Here is a 20,738-nt window from a genome sequence, read left to right as displayed (position 1 = left end):
GACCCAGATCAGTCCCTAACTCAAAACCAGTGAACATGTGTTCAGTTATTGAATGGGTTTCCCTTCCCATGGCGATAGTCTTTACTTCCTGAAAATTGGCGATAGCCCGATTCACACGAGTCCTGCTACTATCTATTGCGATGTAGCAACCACCCTGAACTTAGTGGCATAAACCAACAACCCATGTAATAATGCTCGTGGATTGGGTTAAGAATCTGAACAGGACAGTGGGGATGGCTCGTCTTCGCTCCGTGATGTCTTGGGCCTCAGCTGGAGTGACTCAAAGGGCCGGAGGCTGGAATCTGGGGGCTTCACTGACATGTCTGAAGTCTGAGCTGGGATGTCCCATCTGGACTGTTGACCAAAGTACCTATAGGTGGCTGCTTCTGTGGCTTGGACCTCTCATAGCATCTGGGTTCTGAGAAGGAGCATCCCAAGAGCAAGCATCCAGGAACAAGTGTTTCAGGAGAATCAAGCGGAAGCCGGTGGCTTTTTATGACCTATTCTCAAAGTCACATAGCACTGCTTACGTCATGCCCTATCTGTTGAAGAAGTCCCAAGTCCACCTAGATCCGAGGGAAGGGAACATAAACCCTACCTCTCATGGAAGCAATGACAAACAATCTGGATCATTATGAAAGACCTCTACAATGGGGGGCCCCTGGGTGGCTCAGTTGGCTAAGTGTCTGACTTTTGGTCTCAACTCGGGTCATGATCTCACAGTTTGTGAGATGGAGCCCTGCTTCGGGCTCCAAACTGACAGCACAGAACCTGCTTGGGATTCTCTCTCTCCTTCTTTCTCTGCCCCTCCCCATCCCCACATAAATAAGTAAACTTTAAAAGCTTATTTCTAAAAACAAAAAACAAAACACCTCTACAATGTGTCTAAGCCCATAGCAATATTTGTTGAATGACTGAGTGAATGGAGCCTCTATTTCCCCATCGGTTGGCATGACCTTCGCTCCCACCCTAGGAACCACATGCCCACGACTGGGGGCATCTGGGCTGGGCACTGAGCTGAGGAAATCGTGTACAAAGTACAGAGGCTCCAAGGCAGGAAGGTGCTTTCCACGGCTGCGGTCAGAAATCAGCACAGACTGAGGGGCTTAAAGTAACAGAAGCTTATTCTCTCACAGTTTTTGGAGGCTGGAAGTCTGCAGTCTAGGTGTCAATGAGGCCATGCTCCCTCTGAAGGGTCAAGGGAAGAATCTTTCCTTGGCTCTCCTAGCTACTTCCTTGGCTTGTAGCCGTAGTGCCCGAAGAAGACCTCGTACATTGGATTTAGGACCACCCTGGTCCAGGATGACCTCATCTTAACTAATTATATGTGCAAAGACCCGATTGCCAAATAAGGGCACGTTCTGGGGTGCTGGGTAGACATGACCTTTGGGGGGACACTATTCAACCATCACACCTGATAAGCCGGATAGAAATATAGAGGCTCTGGCTGAGTAAGAGGGAGAGGTGGGGAGGTGTCGCTTCGTGCAGGGCACTCTAGGGCTCACAGAAGGAGTTTGGGCTCATTTTAAGTGCAAAAGGATGTCGTTGAAGGGTGTAAGCAGGGGAATGGCTTACATTTTTGAGAGATCACTTGATTCTGTATGACGAGGCTGTAGAGCGAGGGGCAAGAACGTAGTGGAGGTCCACTATGGGAATTGGGATGGGTCCACAATGGCAGTTGTCCCACCAAGAGGTTAGAGACGGAGGAAAGCGCTGGAAGAGGACGTGGTGGTGAAAGGTGGATTAATGTGAGGGGTGTTTTGGAGGTAGAATCGAGGGATTTGCTTACGTATTGGATGTCAGCAGTGAGGGAGAGAGAGAAATAATTCCTGAATATTTGGTTTCAGCGACTGGCGCCGTCACTAAGATGCCTTTACTGAGATGAAGAGGACTGGAGATGGACAAGGTAGGGCGCGGGAAAATGAAGAGTTCCGCTTGAGATGTACTTAGTTCATTGTCAGGTACTGCCCTTTGCTGCCAGCAACTGAACAGCTCAGTTAGGCAGGAGAGAGAACTGAGCTGGCAGACTTAGAGGGCAAGAAGCCCAAGGAACCACTTGCATTTAATAGGGCTAAAAGGATTGCTCTGGACCACAGCCAGGGAGGACTGCCACTCTCTGGACTGGGAAGGAGGAACCCTGGGCTTCACTGGCACTTGGTACCCTGGAAAGAGCTGGGTAAGGGACCGCTGGGGTTGGGGTGGGGACAAGGGGAGTGGGGTCCTGCTTCCTGCTTGGCCCCCGCCTGCATCACATTGGAGACCATTCCTCTCTGGACCTCAACGTCCTCATCTATAAAATGGGACTAATAAAGCCTGCGTAGCCAGTGTGGGAAATAAAGATAATGAATATAAGACACACAGCACCACGTTTGACCCTGAGTAGGATGCTTTGCTATTGTTACTGCTGAAGATCCCAGAGAAGAGTATAGTGCCGAGGGGTGGAGCGTGTGTGTGTTTGGGGGGGGGGGTGGGGGGTGGGGAGGGATAAGAATGGAGATTCTACAGCCAAACCACTGGGCTAAAATGCTAGCAGCGACCCCCCCCCCCTTACTAACCTATGTTAGTCATTTAACCTCTCTAAGCCTCAGTTTCTTTGTCTGCGAAGTGGGGATCTAATAATAACATCCCAATAGGATATTGTGATTATAGAATGAATTACTATGCGGAAAGCACACAGAGCATCACCAGGCAGTTGTAGGAGCTTCATATACCCTAGCATCATTCCTTATAAAGACTGACAGTGGGGGACGTCTTGCTGGTGCTCCCAAGATACTGTCCTGCCAAGCTCCCCATCATTCATTTCTTGTCCATTTATCAGATCGGTAGACTGAGAGTTCGGGGTCATACATAAGGCAGGGGGGAGGATACATGTTAACATAACTGTCATCACTTAATATATTCACCCCCTGCCCCAGTCGAGCCACAGCTAAGCACTTGGCATGGATTTTTTTCCTCTGTCACTCATGTAAGCCTCCCAGATGAAGAAATCATTTTTAAAGAGCATAACCGATGGGTTGGAAGCAGCAGACAATCCCACGGCATCTGCTCTGTGCGGGCACCGAGCTAGACTCCCTGGAAAGCAGCCCTTTCATGAAGCTTAGTGGGTTCCACCTTCAGGAAGAAACAAGTTCTTTCTTTCATTCAACTACCATTACGCGCCTTTTCTGCAGCGGACACAGAGCTAAGGATTCCTAACTGTTTTGTGCCTTGTGAGTGGCACAGTCTTAGAGATGGGAGAGATCCTTGTGAGGGTGGGGCACACCCGCCAAGAATTTCCAGATCTTCTGCTGGGGGGAAGAAAGGAGGACTAGGGGGACGCCTGGGTGGCTCAGTCGGTTAAGCGTCCAGCTTCGGCTCAGGTCATGCTCTCACAGTTTGTGGGTTCAAGCCCCACTTGGGGCCTCTGTGCTGACAGCTCAGAGCCCGGAGCCTGCTTCGGATTCTGTGTCTCCTTCTCTCTCTGTTCCTCCCTCGCTCATGCTCTCCCTCTCTCCTTCAAAAATAAATTAAAAAAAAAACATTAAAAAAAGAAGAAAGACTAGGAAAGGGTAGCAGGAGAAAGTGAAAAGTAAGCAGTTTAGGAGGAGAGGGGATCAACCCAGGTCTAGATGGGCAGATACCTTCCCTCCCCCCCAGGTCTGGGCCTCCGCTGGCCGTTTGTCAATAGCAGGGCTGAGGTTTCTGCCGGCGGAGCAAGATAGGATTTCTGGATTGAGTCCAGAAACCAATGGGTGGCCGACTCCTCCCCCAGTGCCCAGTGGAGCTGCCCTGTAGAGGAGAGAAAGAGGGGAGGGAGCGAAAGCCCAGGCCAAAGGCGCGGGAGCAGGGTGCTTAAAGCATCCTTCCTCCCCCCACCCCCCACCGCACCTTGCATCTCCCAGACCCCAAGTGTCCGGGGTGCGGTGCCAGGAGCCGGTGGGAAAGAACGGGTGCTGAGCTCGGTCAACCAGCATCATCCCAGCGGTATCCGTGGAGAGAGCCGACGCGGGGTGGTGGCGGAAAGCCGAGCCAAGAGAAAGTCCAGCGAGGCGGAGACCCAACACCACACACCGCGCCTCGTTGACGGGACACCCCAGATCGGAGTCCTGAGACCCGCGAACCCGAGAGGGCTGCCGCAGTCGGTCCTGTGGGAGGCGGCGTCTGGGCGCCCAGTGCCCTCCTGAAGCGCCACGCTAGTCTGCGAAGCGCCCCTGCAGCAAACCTCACCCCGGGGAAGATCGCGCCAGTTCAGGCTTAAAAGTCGTCTTGGAAACTGAGCGGCACGCGCCTAGCTCCACGTTCCTGCTCCTGATTCCTCGGAGTCCTCAGCTTCCTGAGCGGCGACAGTGAGACCCTGCACGGAGCTGAGAAACCTGTTGGGCCGGAGACAGCTGCCGGACCCCCAACTTGCCGCTAGGAGAGCGCCTCCAGATCGCCGGAGGGCACCGTTGCAGCCGGGGTGATCCCCCCAACTCGCCACTGCCTTCGGGGTGCAGGGCGGACCCGCGCGCATGGAGGACCACACTGAGCACCCTGAGCGCGCGAACGCGTCGAGCCTGGGCGCCTTGCCCCAGCCTCCGCCGGCTGTACAAGCGGTGACCTTGACCCTGGTGCCTCTCGTGTGCGCCATGGGTGTGGCCGGCAACGCCATGGTGGTCCTGGTGGTACTCCGGGGCCGTCACATGGTCACGCCCACCAACTGTTACTTGGTGAGCCTGGCCGCGGCGGACCTGCTGGTGCTCCTGGCGGCCGGAGTGCCCACCGTCGCCGAGGCGGCGTCCGCCCGCGTTTGGGTCTTCGGCCACGCAGGCTGCCTGGGCATCACCTACCTGCAGTACGTGGGCATCAACACGTCCACGGGCTCCATCGCCGCGTTCACGGTGGAGCGCTACCTCGCCATCTGCCACCCGCTGCGCGCCCAAACTCTGTGCCCCGTGGCGCGGGCCAAGCGCATCGCGGCTTTGGTGTGGCTGGGCACCAGCGCCTAGTGCATGCTCTGGCTCTTCCTGGTGGACACACGCGAGACCGCATACGCCGACGGCGTGCAGGTGCAGTGCGGCTACCGCGTGTCGCGCTCTCTCTACCTGCCCGTGTACTTCCTGGACTTCGCGCTCTTCTATGCGCTGCCCCTGGGCCTGGCCACCGTGTTCTACGTGCTCATAGCGCGCGTCCTCTTCGCGCGGCCACTGCCTCCTGCGCACCCGGGGCACTGGGGCTCTGCGCACCAGGGCAGCCCCACGGGCCACCAGCGCTTCTCCTGCAGGGGCAAGAAAGGCGCCCTCAACTCCCGGAAGCAGGTGGGGACCTCCGTCTTCCTGGAAACCCTCGGACTGAGCCAGCAGATGGAATGGATGGGAGCTTGGGCCCTTTTGGAGTCAAATTCCTCAAGTATAAACCCCTGCCGTGCCACTTACTAGGCTTGCTTTTGAAGCTCTCACTTCTTCCTTTCTGAGCCTCACTTTCCTCTTCTGTCATATGGGGTGATGACAGCGCCGACCCCATTGGGGTGTCCCGAGAAATGGGATGAACCATGTGAAGCCTGGAGCCCATTTGAAGCCACATCACAAAGCAAATGTTCAATCAGTGCTGGCTATTATTCAACGTGCACAGCCAGTGGCTGGCCCCCAAGGTGGAATTCTCCTGATGATGGGGAGACGGAGACTCAGACAGGGGAAGTGACTTTCCCGAGTCCACGCCACAGCTAACACCAGAGCCGCCTGGATGGCCTCGGGGAGCCAGACAGACCAGATGGGGATGGATTGGGGTGAGGTCAGCAGAGACCCAGCACTTATGGAGCACCTGCTGTGTGCCTGGTTCTGTGATCATTCCTGAAATTACCCCTTGTTTGGGAGGCTTAACACCCATTGCTATAGATAAGGAAACAGGCTCAGAGGGGACAAGGGAGTGAGATGACACCTGGAGGCACCTGAGGTGAGAACCCAAGTGTCCAGGCTCCTTATGTCCTCCACCCATACTCCAGCAGTGTGGCCTCCCAAGGGTATTCAAGGAGGGCTCCCAAGCCCAACTCGTCTTAATCCTCAGCCTTCCGCCCACACCCTCGGCTTGAGGAGGAGGGGGGAGGCTACCTCACCCTGCTGAGCCACTCCTGAGCCCTGGAGGACCATCCATGTCCTCTCCCTGCCTCCCCCCCCCGGGATGGGTGCACTGTGGGGGGCTCTTACAGCCACCTCAAACACGGTGGTCTTTAGAGGAAAGGGGGGCAGGACACAGGCTAAACTGGTGTGGACCTTTAGCTCTGGCTGTAGACCCATCATGACCTGAGGCTCCAGACAGACGCCCCTCCTTCCCTCCCCCCACTCATCTACTTCTCCATTTACTACTTTCCTGCTCAGCCTGAAAGGGCTGGGCTCAAGCTCCCCGCTGGCCTATGCTTTAGATGAAACTTTTGCTGGTACAAATAGTACTCCAGACCTGGGTGGGTTCTTTCTGGCCCCCAGCTTTGTTAACATCTTGCCGCGTGGCCTTGGGTAAGTCACTGAACTTCTCTAAGCCTTGATTTTCAACCCTGTAAAATTATTAGAATTATAGTAGTGAATGTTCCAAATCTGGCACCTAGTAAGTGTTCAATATAGGGTACCTGTTATTACCCTGTTGTTGGCACATGAATGTCTTTTTTGACAGTGGGCTTTAAGGACTGAGCATCCTTGGATGCCCAAGAGAGCCCTTGCAGAATGCCACCTACGACAACAAGAGGGAAGGTGCCTCCCATGAAAGCAGAATGTCTAGGAGAACAGGGTGGGGAATACTATTGCTGATAATAATAACTATATTATTACTATATACATCCCCAATTATTGGGGACTTGCTATGTGCCAGGCACTTCACACAACTTAGCCTATTGAGTTTTTGGTAACAACTCCAAGGTGTATAGACTGTTTGACAGACGAGGAAACTGAGCCACAGAGGGGCAGTCCCTGAGTACAGAACTGGTAAGTGCTAGAACCAAGATTTGAACCCGGGCAGCCTGGCTCCAAAGCCCACACACACGGGCATCCAGTGTGTATCACCTAAATGAACCTGAAATGGAGTAGAATTAAATCTGAATCTGGTAAAACCAGGAGCCGAGACTGTCTAGGGAATTCCTGAGATTTTGGGTTCCTGGGGACTATCACAGCCCTGAAGTCTACTGATTTAGTCAGGGCCAGGTCTCGTTGGAGAGGTCGCTTATGGGGACTACATTCCTGGGCTCTGAGAAGCAAGCTTAAGCCCAGCTGTGCCTGGCTCTGAACCCCATGCACTTGTACCGGAAGGAACAGAGGCTATGTCCACAGCAGCAGTCAGCCACAGGGCATTTATCGCCTTCCCGGCACTATTCTGTGTTCCTTACCTGGGTTCACTCCTCTAATCCTCACCTGTGATGACAGCAGTGGATTCATGAATCTGCTGCCAGTGAAGATGTTGGCCCATCCAAGGGCTTTGGGGGTGGATTGGGGTGGTGGCTCCCCAGCAGAAAGGACTCGAGCGGGGCCTGCAGGGGTGCACAGCAGTTTCCCAGCTGGGAATGGAATTGAAGTGGTGGGGAGGCGGGGGGCGAGGCACGAGGACACAGTTTGGCAAAGGCCCGGTTGTTCTTTGGGCTTTCTCCTCTTGCAACCCTGCGGAGAGGCCTGGAACTTGGGATTCTCCCTTGGCAACCATGTGTCCCTTTTTTTCCTGTCCTACCTGGCAGGTCACCAAGATGCTGGCTGTGGTGGTGGTGGTTTTTGCTCTGCTGTGGCTGCCCTACCGCACCCTGGTGGTGGTGAATTCCTTCCTGAGCCCGCCCTACCTCAACCTTGGCTTCCTTCTCTTCTGCCGGCTTTGCATCTACCTGAACAGCGCAGTCAACCCCGTCATCTATGCCCTTATGTCCCAGCGCTTCCGGGAGGCCTTCCGGGGACTATTTCAGTGCCAGCTGGCCCGGCCCAAGCTCCCGCCCCAGGAGGCCACCCCTGTGTACTACAGTGTCATCAAAGACTGTCCCCAGATCAGACTGGGCTCTTAGAGGGAACCAGGGAGCATGATGTGCAGACAGGATCCTGGCCCCTGAGGGCAAGGCCCACTACTTTATTTCTACCGAGGAGGGAGCGGTGGAGGAGGGAGTGGCGTCCAGGGCTGTTTAGCAGAGGTGCACAGGTTGTGCACTTTACAACCCTAGGGGTCACCGTTCACATCACAGCCTAGATTTGTATATTTAGTAAAACAATTTCCCAGTTTAATAAATAGACAAATCTAAGTGGGAGGCACCTTTTTATAATTTACACAAAGGCACTCGAGGGCCTAGAGGCAGCCTGGGTGGGTCAACATTTGCAGAGACTGAGTAGGGTAGGAGCTATTACCGGGGATCTCTTGGGAATCTGTGGGCCCTCTTCCTGAAAATTCAGAGAGCCTTCCCCCACCCAAGGATAAACCCCAGACACTGCCTCCCTCTGAATGGTGACATGTGACTTTGTCGGGGACCTGCTCCACACAGGGCAGCCTGCTGGGCATTACAGATACTACGGGGAGGATGCCAGTAAGGCCCCTGCTCTCGGGAGCTCCCAGTCTAATGGGGAGGGAGGAAGGACATGTCCATCCTGGCACTGGAGTCCTGGCTGATGTGCCCAAGGAGGCAGCCAAGTGGGTGCTGGAGACATCTGTCTTATTTCAACTGGGCCTGAGCCCTCTGGTCTGTGGCCTGGGTCCAGGCTTCTAGGACCACCCAGCCTGGTAGTGCAGGGAAGGAGGACAGGGAAGGACTTCTAGAACCAGCCTTACCACAGGCAGGGGCTCCAGGACTTCATTTAAGGGAATATGGGACGTTCCCTCCCCTGCCCCCACCAAATCTACTTATATTTTTTTCTCTATAGGTGCCACCAAGCCACCGTGGGTACTTATTTGAAGTTGTTGAGGATTGTGTTCCCCAGATACACACATGAGGAGTTAACTGAGTCCCTGAAACTTCGGTGTGGATGGGAAGTTCTTGAAAGCTTTTCCTCTAGAAAGGGTTTAGGGTGCCAAAGGTTGCAGCACAAAGAAGATAGCATCGACAGGTAGGAAGATAGGGCAGATATGGTAATTAGGGCAGGGAGGACAGGGGGTTTCTAGGACCTTGGCAAAGCATTGTTAGGGTAAGGTGGTCCCTTTGGGGTCCTCACTCATCGGGCTCAGGAAAAACTCAAAGACATCTCATAGAACAGGTTGGGCCAAGATTTACTGTGTAGGGAGTAAAGTTCAAGTCGAGGGTCAGGGAGAGAAGAAAATGCACAGGTCCCCCCCATCCTACCGCTACCCCACAGGAATGAGTGAGGGCACAATGATTTACTGGGCTCTCAGTGTAAGCGATTGTGTTCTGGGGGAAGGACCCCGCACCTATCACTGTCCCTTCTTGTGGGCGAGCATGTGAAAGCAGCCTCATCAATGAAGGGAAGGGACAAACTGGGCACCAGGCAGAAGGGATTGAGGTTGCCTGTGGTTCACCGTTGTCTGGGGACTGCACCTGCTTTTGGGGACACTGGGGAAGGTACAGCCTCTCCTGCGGAGGAAAGGACCCCTGGTCTCAGGGGAGCTAAGAAGGAGGTACTCCTCCTCATTGACCCAGCTGGCTCGGTGCCCAGGCAACCCCGCGAGAACTTTTGGGAGCCACTTTCGGACGACTCTGTACCTGGCAGGATTTTTCTTTGAACATCCCCTACACGACGGCATGGGTGCACACGGCGGCCGCAGAAGCGGTATTAGGCATTTTATTAGCATCCATTTGCTTTGGTTCTTTGACTTCTGAACATCCTTTCTGTACATGGGAAGTCACCCACGTGTAAATCTTGCTTAGGAAGCAGGGCACTCGCTCCCACTATGAAAACCTCAAAAGCCACACACTTGCTTTCTTCACCCCTGGCACGTGGCCGTGAGCCATGTGACTTGGGTTCAGCTAATCAGATGCCCGGGATTGGAATCTTCAGCAACTGATACAAATGCGCGGGGAGAGCATTTTATTTACAATGTGGCAACAGTAACAGTGGTGTCCATTATTCAGTGGCGGTGGAGGCAGCCTCAGCAGCGTGACAGCCAAGGCCTGGGGCAGTGGTGGCAGTGGCATCCCCACCAGAGGTAGTTGATTCCTGCCACTCAGCCTACCCTATTTCTCACCGTATTCTGACTTGGTTCTATGAGCCTCCTGACACCCTCATTAAAAAGTCCCCCTCTTTGCTGATCTGAGTCAATGTCTGTTGCTTGCAACCAGATTTCCTGACTGATCCTGAGGCATTAACCTCTAACTCTTCTCTGGGCTCTGACAAGCTAAGCCAAGGGGATTCCCTACTTCCGAGATTCTTCTCCAACCATGTCCTAGCATTTCTACCTGGATGGCATACCCACTAGAGCCAATCTGAATCACCCTCTTCTACCCGGATCGTTTCCACCCCACTCCTGAGCCAAAACCCTGGAGTCAACCCACTTCTGCCCCCTTCCTCCCTTCATATCCAAACGGTTACTGATGGTTGTCAGTTTCTGATCATCTCAACTCCCATCTCTTCCTGGACCCCAGCCTCCTCGCCGACCTGCCTTCAGCCTCTCCTGCTCATCTCCGTTTCTCCATGGACTGTGCACATCCGAGGGCACCCGCGGGGTGGTCACTATGTACGTGAGCTTCGGGGTCAAACTAGAGCTGGAGTCAATATTCACCCCACCACTCCCTGAAGTGTGACCTTAGCCAAGTTACTGAGGAGAATGACACCTTGTCCACGTTCGCCCAGGACGTCCCCAGTTTTAGTTTTGAAGGCCCCTGGGAAAATCCTATGTATATTTATACATTATTAATGATATCTATTTCTACTTAATGTAGGCTTGGTGATCACATCTGTGAAATAAGGCCCCCAGTAGTATTTAATCTGCAGTATTGTTCTGGTGATTGCTATGGGACATAGAAAGTGCTTGCCCTTAGTGAGCCTAAAATAAATGCTATCTACTTAAAACTACCTTCCACATGGCCTTCCATCCTTTTCCCTCCCAAAGCTCCTCGCGATTCGGAATTATACAGCTATTTGAAATGCTATAGCTAGCTGTGGCTAATAAATATTGTGGTCTCCCTCACCCGTTTCTGAATAGACAGATTCCATGACGGCAGGGGCCATGTCTGTTTTTTTCACTGTTGCTTCTGAGCCTAGAACAGTGCCTGGCACGTAGCAGGTATCCAGAAATATTTGTTGGATGAAGAAATGATGGATAATGAATAAAGACTAGCTGAATCTTAATACTCAAGACGCTTTGCTGTGATTTGGCTTCCGGTTTGAGGAAGGTTTGAGGTGTAGATTGCAACTTCTTGAGATTCTTTGTTGGCAACAGAGAGCATCTCTGAATAACTGCATTAAAAAGGAATTTGTGGGAGTTGGAAAGAACCAGAACTAGGTTAACTCTAGAGACCTACATAATAGGAATTAATGGGCAGTTGCTTCAAGGCATCCATATCAGAATGACTCCGTTCCGCCTAGGCCAGGAGTAGGATGGGCAACTTACTAGACCACAATTCAGTGACTGCCATTGACAGTTGTATAGGTCTGGCACTGCTCAATTCCAGAAGGTACCACTCAGCAATGTAAATGGATGAATCCAGGGCGCCTGGGTGGCTCAGTCAGTTAAGTGTCCGACTTCAGTTCCGGTCATGATCTCACGGGTCGTGAGTTTGAGCCCTGTGTCAGGCTCTGTGCTGACAGCTCAGAGCCTGGAGCCTGCTTTGTATTCTGTGTGTGTGTCTCTTTCTGCCCCTCCCCTCCCCCTCTCAAAAATAATAAACATTAAAGATTTTTTAAATAAATAAATGGATGAATCCTCTGGAGTTGTGCAGTGTGCCTATGCAAGCATATATATATATATATATATATATATATATATATATATATATATGGCAGACCTTAACAGAAGTGTGGTAGTTCCCCCGAGCAAAATTGAACTGATGTTATCAGAAAAAGGCAGCATGGATGTGAGGAGGAACCAAAAACACCAACAGATATCAGCCACAGATGAGTTGACTAGGTTAACATCAGTAAGGAGCCTGTCATCCTGGTAGTCAATGACAGCTGGTCCTTGCAAATACTGTCACCTGGTGGCCTTCGAGGAAACAGCATTATCCAATATCTGCTTTGCAGGCCTCCCTTTTGATGTCTTTTCTTCCTCTTTCCCAGCCTCCCTCCCTCCCTCCCACTTTCTGGCTTTCTCTCCTCTCCCTTTCTCTACCCTCCCAATCTCTCAGCTTCCCTCCTGATCCCTTGGCTCCACTCCCCTACCTGTCTCTTCCTCCCCCTAGACTCACTGACTAACTCAGATGCTCTAGAGACCAGTCCCTGAGTGTTGTGCTGGCCAGACTGAGCCCCAGAGTTGGGGACCCAGCAAGCTATAGAACTCAGACCATATCCCCTCTCATCACTTTCCCTATTTTCCTCTTCCTTCTTGCAGTATCTTCTCTCTTTTGGAAACCATGCACTCAGCAAACGTTTGATAGCTGGAGCACCACCTATATGCCAGCATCGGCCCGAGATCCACTAACTCTGCTGGAGATTCAGTGCGTGGCTTTCTACCCTTCCAAGACCTACTTACGTTGTATTGCCCAAATACCTCTGAGGAGAGATGCCCATACGCATATCAAAATAAATATGAGGCCATATTTCATTTCATTCTACTACAGCTATCAGGAAAATTGCTGGATGGTCATTCTATCCCCCAAAAGGATGTTGAAGTTTACCCCCAGTATCTGTCAGTATGACCTTATTTGGAAATAGGGTCTTTGCAGAGCATCAAGTGAAGATGAGGTCATTTGGGTGAACCTTAACCTAATATAACTGTATCCTTACAGAAAAGGGGGCGGGAGAATTTGGAGACAGACGCGTGCAGGGGGTAGATCATATGAAAACACGGAAGAATCCCACCTACAAGACAAGGGACGCCTGAGGCTACACAAAGCGAGGAGAAGGGCAAGGAACAGATCTCCCTCACAGCGCTCAGCACAAACCACCCCTGCCCACACCTCGATTTCACACTTCCCGCCTCCAGAACCATGAGACGATGAATTTCTGTTGTTTAAGCCACCCTGTGGTGACACCTTTTTACACACTCTAATGGAGTGTGTAAACTACACACATCTGCACACTAATACAGATGGTGAGATGGCAGAAAGAATGGCTTGAGGACAGACAGAAGTTACTGAGACATTAAGGAAATTTTTGGAAAGAAAGTCCCTTAACATCAAAAATAAAATTTCCCGGGGCGCCCGGGTGGCTCGGTCGGTTGAGCATCTGACTTTGGCTCAGGTCATGATCTCGCAGCTCGTGAGTTCAAGCCCTGTTTCAGGCTCTGCGCTGACAGCTCAGATCCTGTGTCCCCCGCTCTCTCTACCCTTCCCCTGCTCTCTCGCTCTCTCGAAAATAAATACACATTAAATAAATAAGAATTTAAAAAATTCCCTATAAACCCGTACCTATAAGTGATGAACATTTAATATTTTCATTTCCAGTACTTATGTCCATGAGAGTTTGTGTGTGTGTTTATTCTATTTTCTCTCTTTACACAGAGATACACATTTGAAATTCAAATTAATAGGCCAAGGATGCCTTGATATTTCTCTTTCATTTTGTGTATCTTTCATACATAGAATGGAAATATCAGGGGCGCCTGGGTGGCGCAGTCGGTTAAGCGTCCGACTTCAGCCAGGTCACGATCTCGCGGTCTGTGAGTTCGAGCCCCGCGTCAGGCTCTGGGCTGATGGCTCGGAGCCTGGAGCCTGTTTCCGATTCTGTGTCTCCCTCTCTCTCTGCCCCTCCCCCGTTCATGCTCTGTCTCTCTCTGTCCCAAAAATAAATAAAAAATGTTAAAAAAAAAAAAAAGAAATATCATCCATTTTACTTCTGCATAGAAAAATTATGTAGATGCACAAGGGAAAGTCCCTCTTCCTCCTAAATAATCTCATCTCCTGTGGATTACCAGTGTTAATTTGGGAGCATATCTTTTTTTTAAATTTTTTTTTTTTAACATTTATTTATTTTTGAGACAGAGAGAGACAGAGCATGAACAGGGGAGGGGCAGAGAGAGAGGGAAACACAGAATCGGAAGCAGGCTCCAGGCTCTGAGCCATCAGCCCAGAGCCCGATGCGGGGCTGGAACTCACGGACCGTGAGATCGTGACCTGAGCTGAAGTCGGAGGCTTAACCGACTGAGCCACCCAGGCGCCCCGGGAGCATATCTTTCTAAATGTTATCTAAGTTAATACCTACTTAAATGTGCATATCTTTATCCAAAAGTGTATATGTAAAAGATAAAGTTATGCTTTTTATATTTGTTTGCCTACTGTTGTATTTAAGAGTATACCATACTTTTCATTATTATTATTATTATTATTATTATTATTATTATTCTACACTCCCATAGATTTTCTTTCAGCGTGAATTCCTGGATAGATGTTTGAATTCTACCACGCTTTCACACATTCAAAATATTTGTATGGATCCACCAAAGTAGGTGAAGGCTTCACTGTACGGCTACATTCTTCTGATTGCTCCCCTATAAAGAAGTTATCACATTTAGAATGTTCGTAGGGTCATTCCCGTGTGTTTTTTCTGATGCTCAGTGGGAAAAACAGTAGAAAGAATGAGATAAACGGCTTAAAGAAGAAGAAAAGTTTAGGAGGAAGATAAAGATTTTGGAATCATTCACGTTTGGGTGGACATTTCCGAGGCTGTAATCTTCGCTTCTCAGCTATAGTCTTCGACGAAGTTAATAAGCAACTTTTCTCCTTGTATTAATAGTTAATAAGCGATCAGCCAAGCCCGGTAATCAAAGTCGACCTTCCTGGAGAAATCCTTCAGAGGGGGAGGGTGGAGGGGGGGGCGCGCGCGGGGCGGGGCCGCGGTGCCTTATGGGGACTGTAGTTCGGAAGCCGACAATCGCCCCTTAGGTAAGCCTGGGAAGGGCCGCCCGGAGGCTTCTTCTGCGCATGTACAGATCCTGGTGCTCTACCTGGGCGCTCCTTCCGGTTCTCTAGGTCCTTCCGGGGGCGGGTCGTGCCGGCTCTGAGCTGCTCGGGTTCTGCTGTTCGCTGTACTTGGTGCGAAGTGGAAGCGAAGCAGGTGCACCGGGGAGCTGCGGGAAGGGGTGGCGGGGGCCTCCGGACCCACGGGGGTCGCAGAGAAGGAGGGGCGGGGCTGACCTCGGTCCGACGAGGGGGGACGCGCCCTTCCCCCCCGCCCCCCCCCCCCCCCCCCCGCCTCCCTCGGCAGGGAGGCCCCGAAGCGGGTTTCCAGTGGTCCAGGAGACGGGCGGCGAGAGCCGGGCTGAGCCCCTGACCCGCAGGCCTCAGGGTGGGCGCTCCCTGCAGCCCTTCTTTGCCTGAAGAAGGTGCTCTGTGAGGGTGGAAGTTTTGTGCATCCAAGTGACTAAAGCCTGATTCCAGAAGTTTCTCTGATGCCCTTGGCTTTGCAGGCTGTCGGGCTAGAGGGCAGCAGGGAAGGGAACACATAATCATTATGAGAAATAAATAACCTAACTGTTATTGTTAGGTTAGTTGTTTTACACTAACGATCTGTTGGGATAAAGATGCGAGGTACGGTTGAAGGGAATGGCCAGGGTGCAGAATTGACTGGACGAGAGTTCAGTGAGGAAGGACTAGAGGGTGCGGGCGGAGATGTTGGCAGCATTGCATAAGATTTTAAGAGCCTGATGTTTGGGTTCAGGTCAGGTCCTGTCACAAAACAGCATCGCATCCCTGGGCGTGTTATTTAGACCAATCCTGTTTCCTCACCTGTAAAATGGACACAGGTCCGGCCCACCAGGCACTTGACCCTTGGGACTCCCAAGTGTAAGTTCCAGCTGCTGGAAATGTGGCTCCAAGGCCCAGGCTGAAACAAAACCAGGCCAGTGAAGTAGGAAGCAGCAGGCCTCGGGAACAGAAATCACGACGGGAAGAACATATTCCTGAACTGAAACCTCTCCCTAGAGTTTCAGTGTGGAGGCAGAAGAATCCTGGAAAGGAACGTGCTCAAGTTACTGGCCAGAATTTTCCCCTCTGGTGTGAGCAAAGTCTGGGCGATAACACCGTAATTGTAGCTCAGCAAAACTTCAGTTCAACTTTCAAAAGAACGATGGGAGCTGCAATTGAATGGGCAGGATGAGAATCTAATACGAAAAGACACTTTCCTGAAGGATTTGGGGGCTATGGGTTGAGGAAAAGGAAGGAATAGGGACCAGCTATAGCCAAGGAAATGGTTTCTCATCACTTCCCAAGCACATATGTGTCATTCCCTGTACCCTCCGCTCTCTGTTTATTCTGAGCTGCTCAGACCATATTTACCACCACCCTTGGGATTCATTGAATGGCCCCCTTATAGAATCGCAGTGGAGGTAAAGAGAAGGTTTCTAAAACTCTGTAACTTTGCCTTATTTTTTTTTACGCTTATTTATTTATTTACTTTGAGAGATACAGAGAATGCAGGTGGGGCAGGGGCAGAGAAATGGGGAGAATCCCAAGCAGGCTCCACGCCATCAGCGCAGAGCCCATGTGGGGCTTGAACTCACGAAACCGTGAGATCCTGACCCGAGCCGAAATCAAGAGCCAGATGCTCAAATGACTGAGCCGCCCAGGCACCCCACTCTGCCTTATCTTATAATTAGAACTCAGAAAGTAAATATCCAGCTACACAGTTGGCTGGTAACAGCCAAGAACTGAATCAATGTCTCGATTTCCAGGTCAGGGCTCTATCGTCTCCCACCTTTAGGTTAAAGCAAGTTTCTCAGCAAAAGCTCCTCTTGTGAAACTTCATGTAAGAGAGGCCAGACAAAAAGGCAAACATCTGAAAACACTTGCTCTCCTTTCTGAGCTTCTGGATTCTCTGCCCTCAAGCGGCTAAAAAATATTAGGAAAATAGGTAAATGACATCATTTCAACATTTCCTGTGCCAATAAGTATTGTAATCCTAGTATTTTTAATGCTGGAAAAGTGTTCCAAACTTTGTATATCCTAAATTTTATTGTTCCAGTTATTGCACACAGGTTCTTTTTGATTTTTTCAAAGGCTTAAATTGATGGTAATTCCATAAAAAACCAACGGTTTATATTCACTCGGTAAGAAAAGTTCTCTGTGATCATTTCAGAATTATAAACAGGCAAGTGGAGGGGCGTTTGGGTGGCTTCGTGGGTTAAGCATCTGACTTCAGCTCAGGTCTTACCTCACGGTTTGTGAGTTTGAGCCCCGCGTCCATGTCTGTGCTGACAGCTCAGAGCCTGGAGCCTGCTTCGAATTCTGTGTCTCCCTCTCCCTCACCCACTCACACTCTGTCTTTCTCTCTCAAAAATAAATAAACAGTAAAAAAAAAAATTTTTTTTAAGTAAATGGACAGGTGGATAATCAGGCGCCAGATTGGTCAAAGGACCACTCTCTTGATAAGTAATCCTAAGCCGCTGAGTTACCCAGACCTCTCACGATTCCATTCCTCATTCTTCCTTACCCAGCTCTGGTATCACCACTCTTGGCCCTTTCTCAAGAGCATCCGAAAATGAACAAATCCCAGGTAAGTTGTTTAGGGCTTTACTTCCCACATTTTACAGTGGATTTCGAGGAGGCTGATAGTAATTTGTACATGCAGATGAAATAGTAGAAACATGTAAAATAAAGCATCAGAGAAAAGTATCAGATCACCACCGGAAAGGCTGGCATAAATATACAGAAATCATATGTTCCTATGGACTTACTCAAGTTGTACCAGAAAGGCCCAGATAATATGAGCTAGGTTTTACACTGGCTATTTGAATGGCTTTCTTGTCATTTTCTTAGATGGTCTCTGAATAACTGACACAGAGGAGAGTCTTGCCAAGGCAGTGGGTTTTCTGTGACTTTCGTTCTCCATTATTAGAGGGGACCGATTCATTGTCATCTGAATAGACACCATGCAGATGATTCCCTGTGATCTAGTTTTTATCCAGGGATAAAAACTAGAATAATGGATTGCATGTTCCCCGAATAGTGCCCTATAACTATTTCTTTCAGCTTTATCTTTGAAACAGGCTTAGAGGGAACAATGCAGTGTTCTGTTCTGTGTATAAAACGTCCTCACTTGACAGTCTCATTTCAACTCGCTTCATGTAGTCTTGTATCTGTTCCCACCACTCCCACGGATCTGGTCAAAGTTGGCAGTAGCCCAAATATTTTCACACCCAGCGGGTGTTTTCCAGTCCATGCTTTATTGAATCTGTTGCCTCTGACAGTCGATAATATAGATTATAATATAATCTAGCTTGGTAATTTCTAAATTATTTTAGACCCCTCCCTAAAAATCATCTAAGAGCCACTGATTTCATGCAAATATCCAACATTGCTTATATGTGTACAGCTGATTATTGTATGCTGTGCACTTACTCCCACTTTGCATTCTACGGAAGTTGAATTGTCTTCAGAGATAATGTGATCTTTATTATTTTTTAATATTTAAAAAATTTTATTTTGGGAGAGAAAGAGAATGCGTGGGGGAGGGGCAGACAGAGAGGGAGAGAGAATCCCCAGCAGGCTCTGCACGGTCAGTGCAGAGCCTGACTCGTGACTCGATCCCACGAACCAGGAGATGACCTGAGCCAAGATCAAGACTTGGACACTCGACCAACTGAGCCGCCCAGGTGCCCCGATAACTCAATCTTTAATACAGGGAAAACGTTCATCCAACAGCAGTTATATTGTGTTGACTCATAAGGACCTCATCGATTGGATTTTGACCTCATCTTGATTTTATCTGCAAAGGTCCTATTTCTAAATAAGGTCACATTTGCAGGTAGCAGGGTGTGAGATCATAGAAAATACATATATCGATTTCTGCTCCTGGTTCGTGGCACAGAGCTCCTAAACCCCTTAGAGTTTCATCACTGACCGTGGTGTCTTTTCTTGTAACGGGGTGACTCTTGGTGGGCTCCTGGATGGGAGACAGTCACCAGAAGGACCAAGCCACGATTAGAAGCTTGAAATTTTCAGCCCACCCCCATTCTCCAGAGAGGGGAGAGGGGCTAAACGTGGAGTTCATGATCCATCGTGCCTACACGATGAAGCCTCTGTAACAAAAATGCCAATAGCACGGGCTTCGGAGACCTTCCAGGATGGCGATGCTGGGAGAGTGGCGGCCCCAGGACAGACATGGAAGCCCTGTGCCCCTTGGCATAGCAGGTCCCACACATCTCTTCCGGTAAGATGTTCGTCCTTACCCTTTATGTCTTTTTATAATAAACTGGTGAACAGCAAGGACACTTGCCCTGGGTTTTGTGAGCTGCTCTAACAAATTCATCAAACTCGAGAAGGGGATCATAGACCCTCTGATTTGTAGCTGAAGGGTCAACACAGATGACAACCTGGTCTCATGATTGGCGTGGGGGGGTTGGGCAGTCTTGTGGGACCGAACCCTTAACCTGTGGGGTGTGACACTGTCTCCAAGTACATAGGATCAGAATTGAGTTACACTGCAGGATACCTGGCCCAGGTCACAGAATTGCTTGGTGTGGGAAACCCGCCCCCCCCACCCAGCCCAGCACAGCTAGTGTGGTCGTTGCGTGAGAGTAAAGGAGAAACACAGGAGGACAGAGTGTCTCTGCACATGGAGGTTAAGAGTTCAGCTCAGCCCACAAACATCCTGTTAGATTATATCTTCAGATGTGTGACAACGAAAACAAAGTAAATAAGAATTTCGTGATTAAAAGCAAAAAAAAAATTTAGTTGTATACCCTAGGTTAGTATTCAGATGACATTTCAAGTTTAAATAGAAGCCTTTAGGGACACCTGGATGGCTCAGTTGGCTAAGCGTCTGACTTCAGCTCAGGTCATGATCTCACAGTTCGTGAGTTCGAGCCCTGCCTCAGGCTCTGCGCTGCCAGTGTGGAACCTGCTTGGGAATCTTGCTCTCCCCTCTCTGCCCCTCCCCACTTGTGCTTTCTCTCGCTCCCAAAATAGATAAACTTCAAAAAAATAAATAAGCATTTATAACTTTGCTCTCCATTACTTATCACACCAACAACTCCAGTGAAACAATGTAAACATCTTAGGTGATTTTAATATTAAAATTCAATTGGAAATAAGCAGAAAACAAAAATTTGTGCTGACATTTTATAATGTCTTGAATAGCCTAACTTTTGCATGAGGACTTTTTTCTTTTTCTTGTAATTGAGGAATTATGGCTTCTAATTAGTGATAGCCCCCAGGAGACATGGCAGATCTCAAAAAGTACATGAGAATTTTTGTTGAGATCGAAATTTCTGTTGAGCTTAGTGATGGCAAATTTGGAGGACAAGACTTTTCAGAAGATGTTCTGTTCTATTAAAGCTTCTTTCTTTTTTTTTTTTTTTAATTTTTTTTTTTAACGTTTATTTATTTTTGGGACAGAGAGAGACAGAGCATGAACGGGGGAGGGGCAGAGAGAGAGAGGGAGACACAGAATCGGAAGCAGGCTCCAGGCTCTGAGCCATCAGCCCAGAGCCCGACGCAGGGCTCGAACTCACAAACTGCGAGATCGTGACCTGAGCTGAAGTCGGACGCTTAATCGACTGAGCCACCCAGGCGCCCCTCTTTCTTTTCTTATAGACTTTAGAATTAGCAGTTTGATCCTGATAGGAGCCATGTTGGAAAGGTTAATGGATTTGAAGCACGTGAAATAGTTCGTTTAATTTTAACTCTAACCTAGAATTTTGAGAACCAAGTTTAGGAGTAAGGAGTCCACTGCACAAATTTTTTTCTCTTTATCCCAATAACCATTTCCATTTCTATAGTTGTATTG

General features: G+C 49.8%; 2 protein-coding genes, 1 long non-coding RNA gene and 1 pseudogene across 3 annotated transcripts in view; all 4 read left to right on the top strand.

The window, feature by feature from the left end:
• Positions 1-1,846: 1,846 nt before the first annotated feature.
• Positions 1,847-8,215, top strand: LOC132669710 (thyrotropin-releasing hormone receptor-like). Its single transcript, XM_078444025.2, has 2 exons — positions 1,847-1,906; positions 7,670-8,215. Exons 1-2 carry the CDS (start codon positions 1,898-1,900, stop codon positions 7,982-7,984), a joined length of 324 nt encoding a protein of 107 aa, XP_078300151.2. The 5' UTR covers positions 1,847-1,897; the 3' UTR covers positions 7,985-8,215.
• Positions 4,491-4,967, top strand: LOC144615868 (thyrotropin-releasing hormone receptor pseudogene; annotated as a pseudogene).
• Positions 4,971-5,884, top strand: LOC144615869 (thyrotropin-releasing hormone receptor-like). The gene has a single exon (XM_078444023.2). The coding sequence runs from the start codon at positions 4,971-4,973 to the stop codon at positions 5,394-5,396; it is 426 nt and encodes a 141-aa protein (XP_078300149.1). The 3' UTR covers positions 5,397-5,884.
• Positions 8,216-14,952: 6,737 nt separating the features above from the next.
• LOC132669703 (uncharacterized) overlaps positions 14,953-20,738 on the top strand; it is a 46,141-nt gene continuing 40,355 nt past the window's right edge. The window contains exons 1-2 of the long non-coding RNA XR_009606214.3: positions 14,953-15,068; positions 17,446-17,504. This is a non-coding gene — a long non-coding RNA (uncharacterized LOC132669703). The remainder of the gene's footprint in view (positions 15,069-17,445; positions 17,505-20,738) is intronic.

The sequence above is a fragment of the Panthera onca genome, chromosome A3 (genome assembly GCF_046562875.1).
Source record: "Panthera onca isolate mPanOnc1 chromosome A3, mPanOnc1 haplotype 2, whole genome shotgun sequence".
In the NCBI taxonomy this organism is placed as follows: Eukaryota; Metazoa; Chordata; class Mammalia; order Carnivora; family Felidae; genus Panthera; species Panthera onca.
Note: the sequence above shows the minus strand (reverse complement) of the source record. Positions and strands in the feature narration are given on the sequence as shown.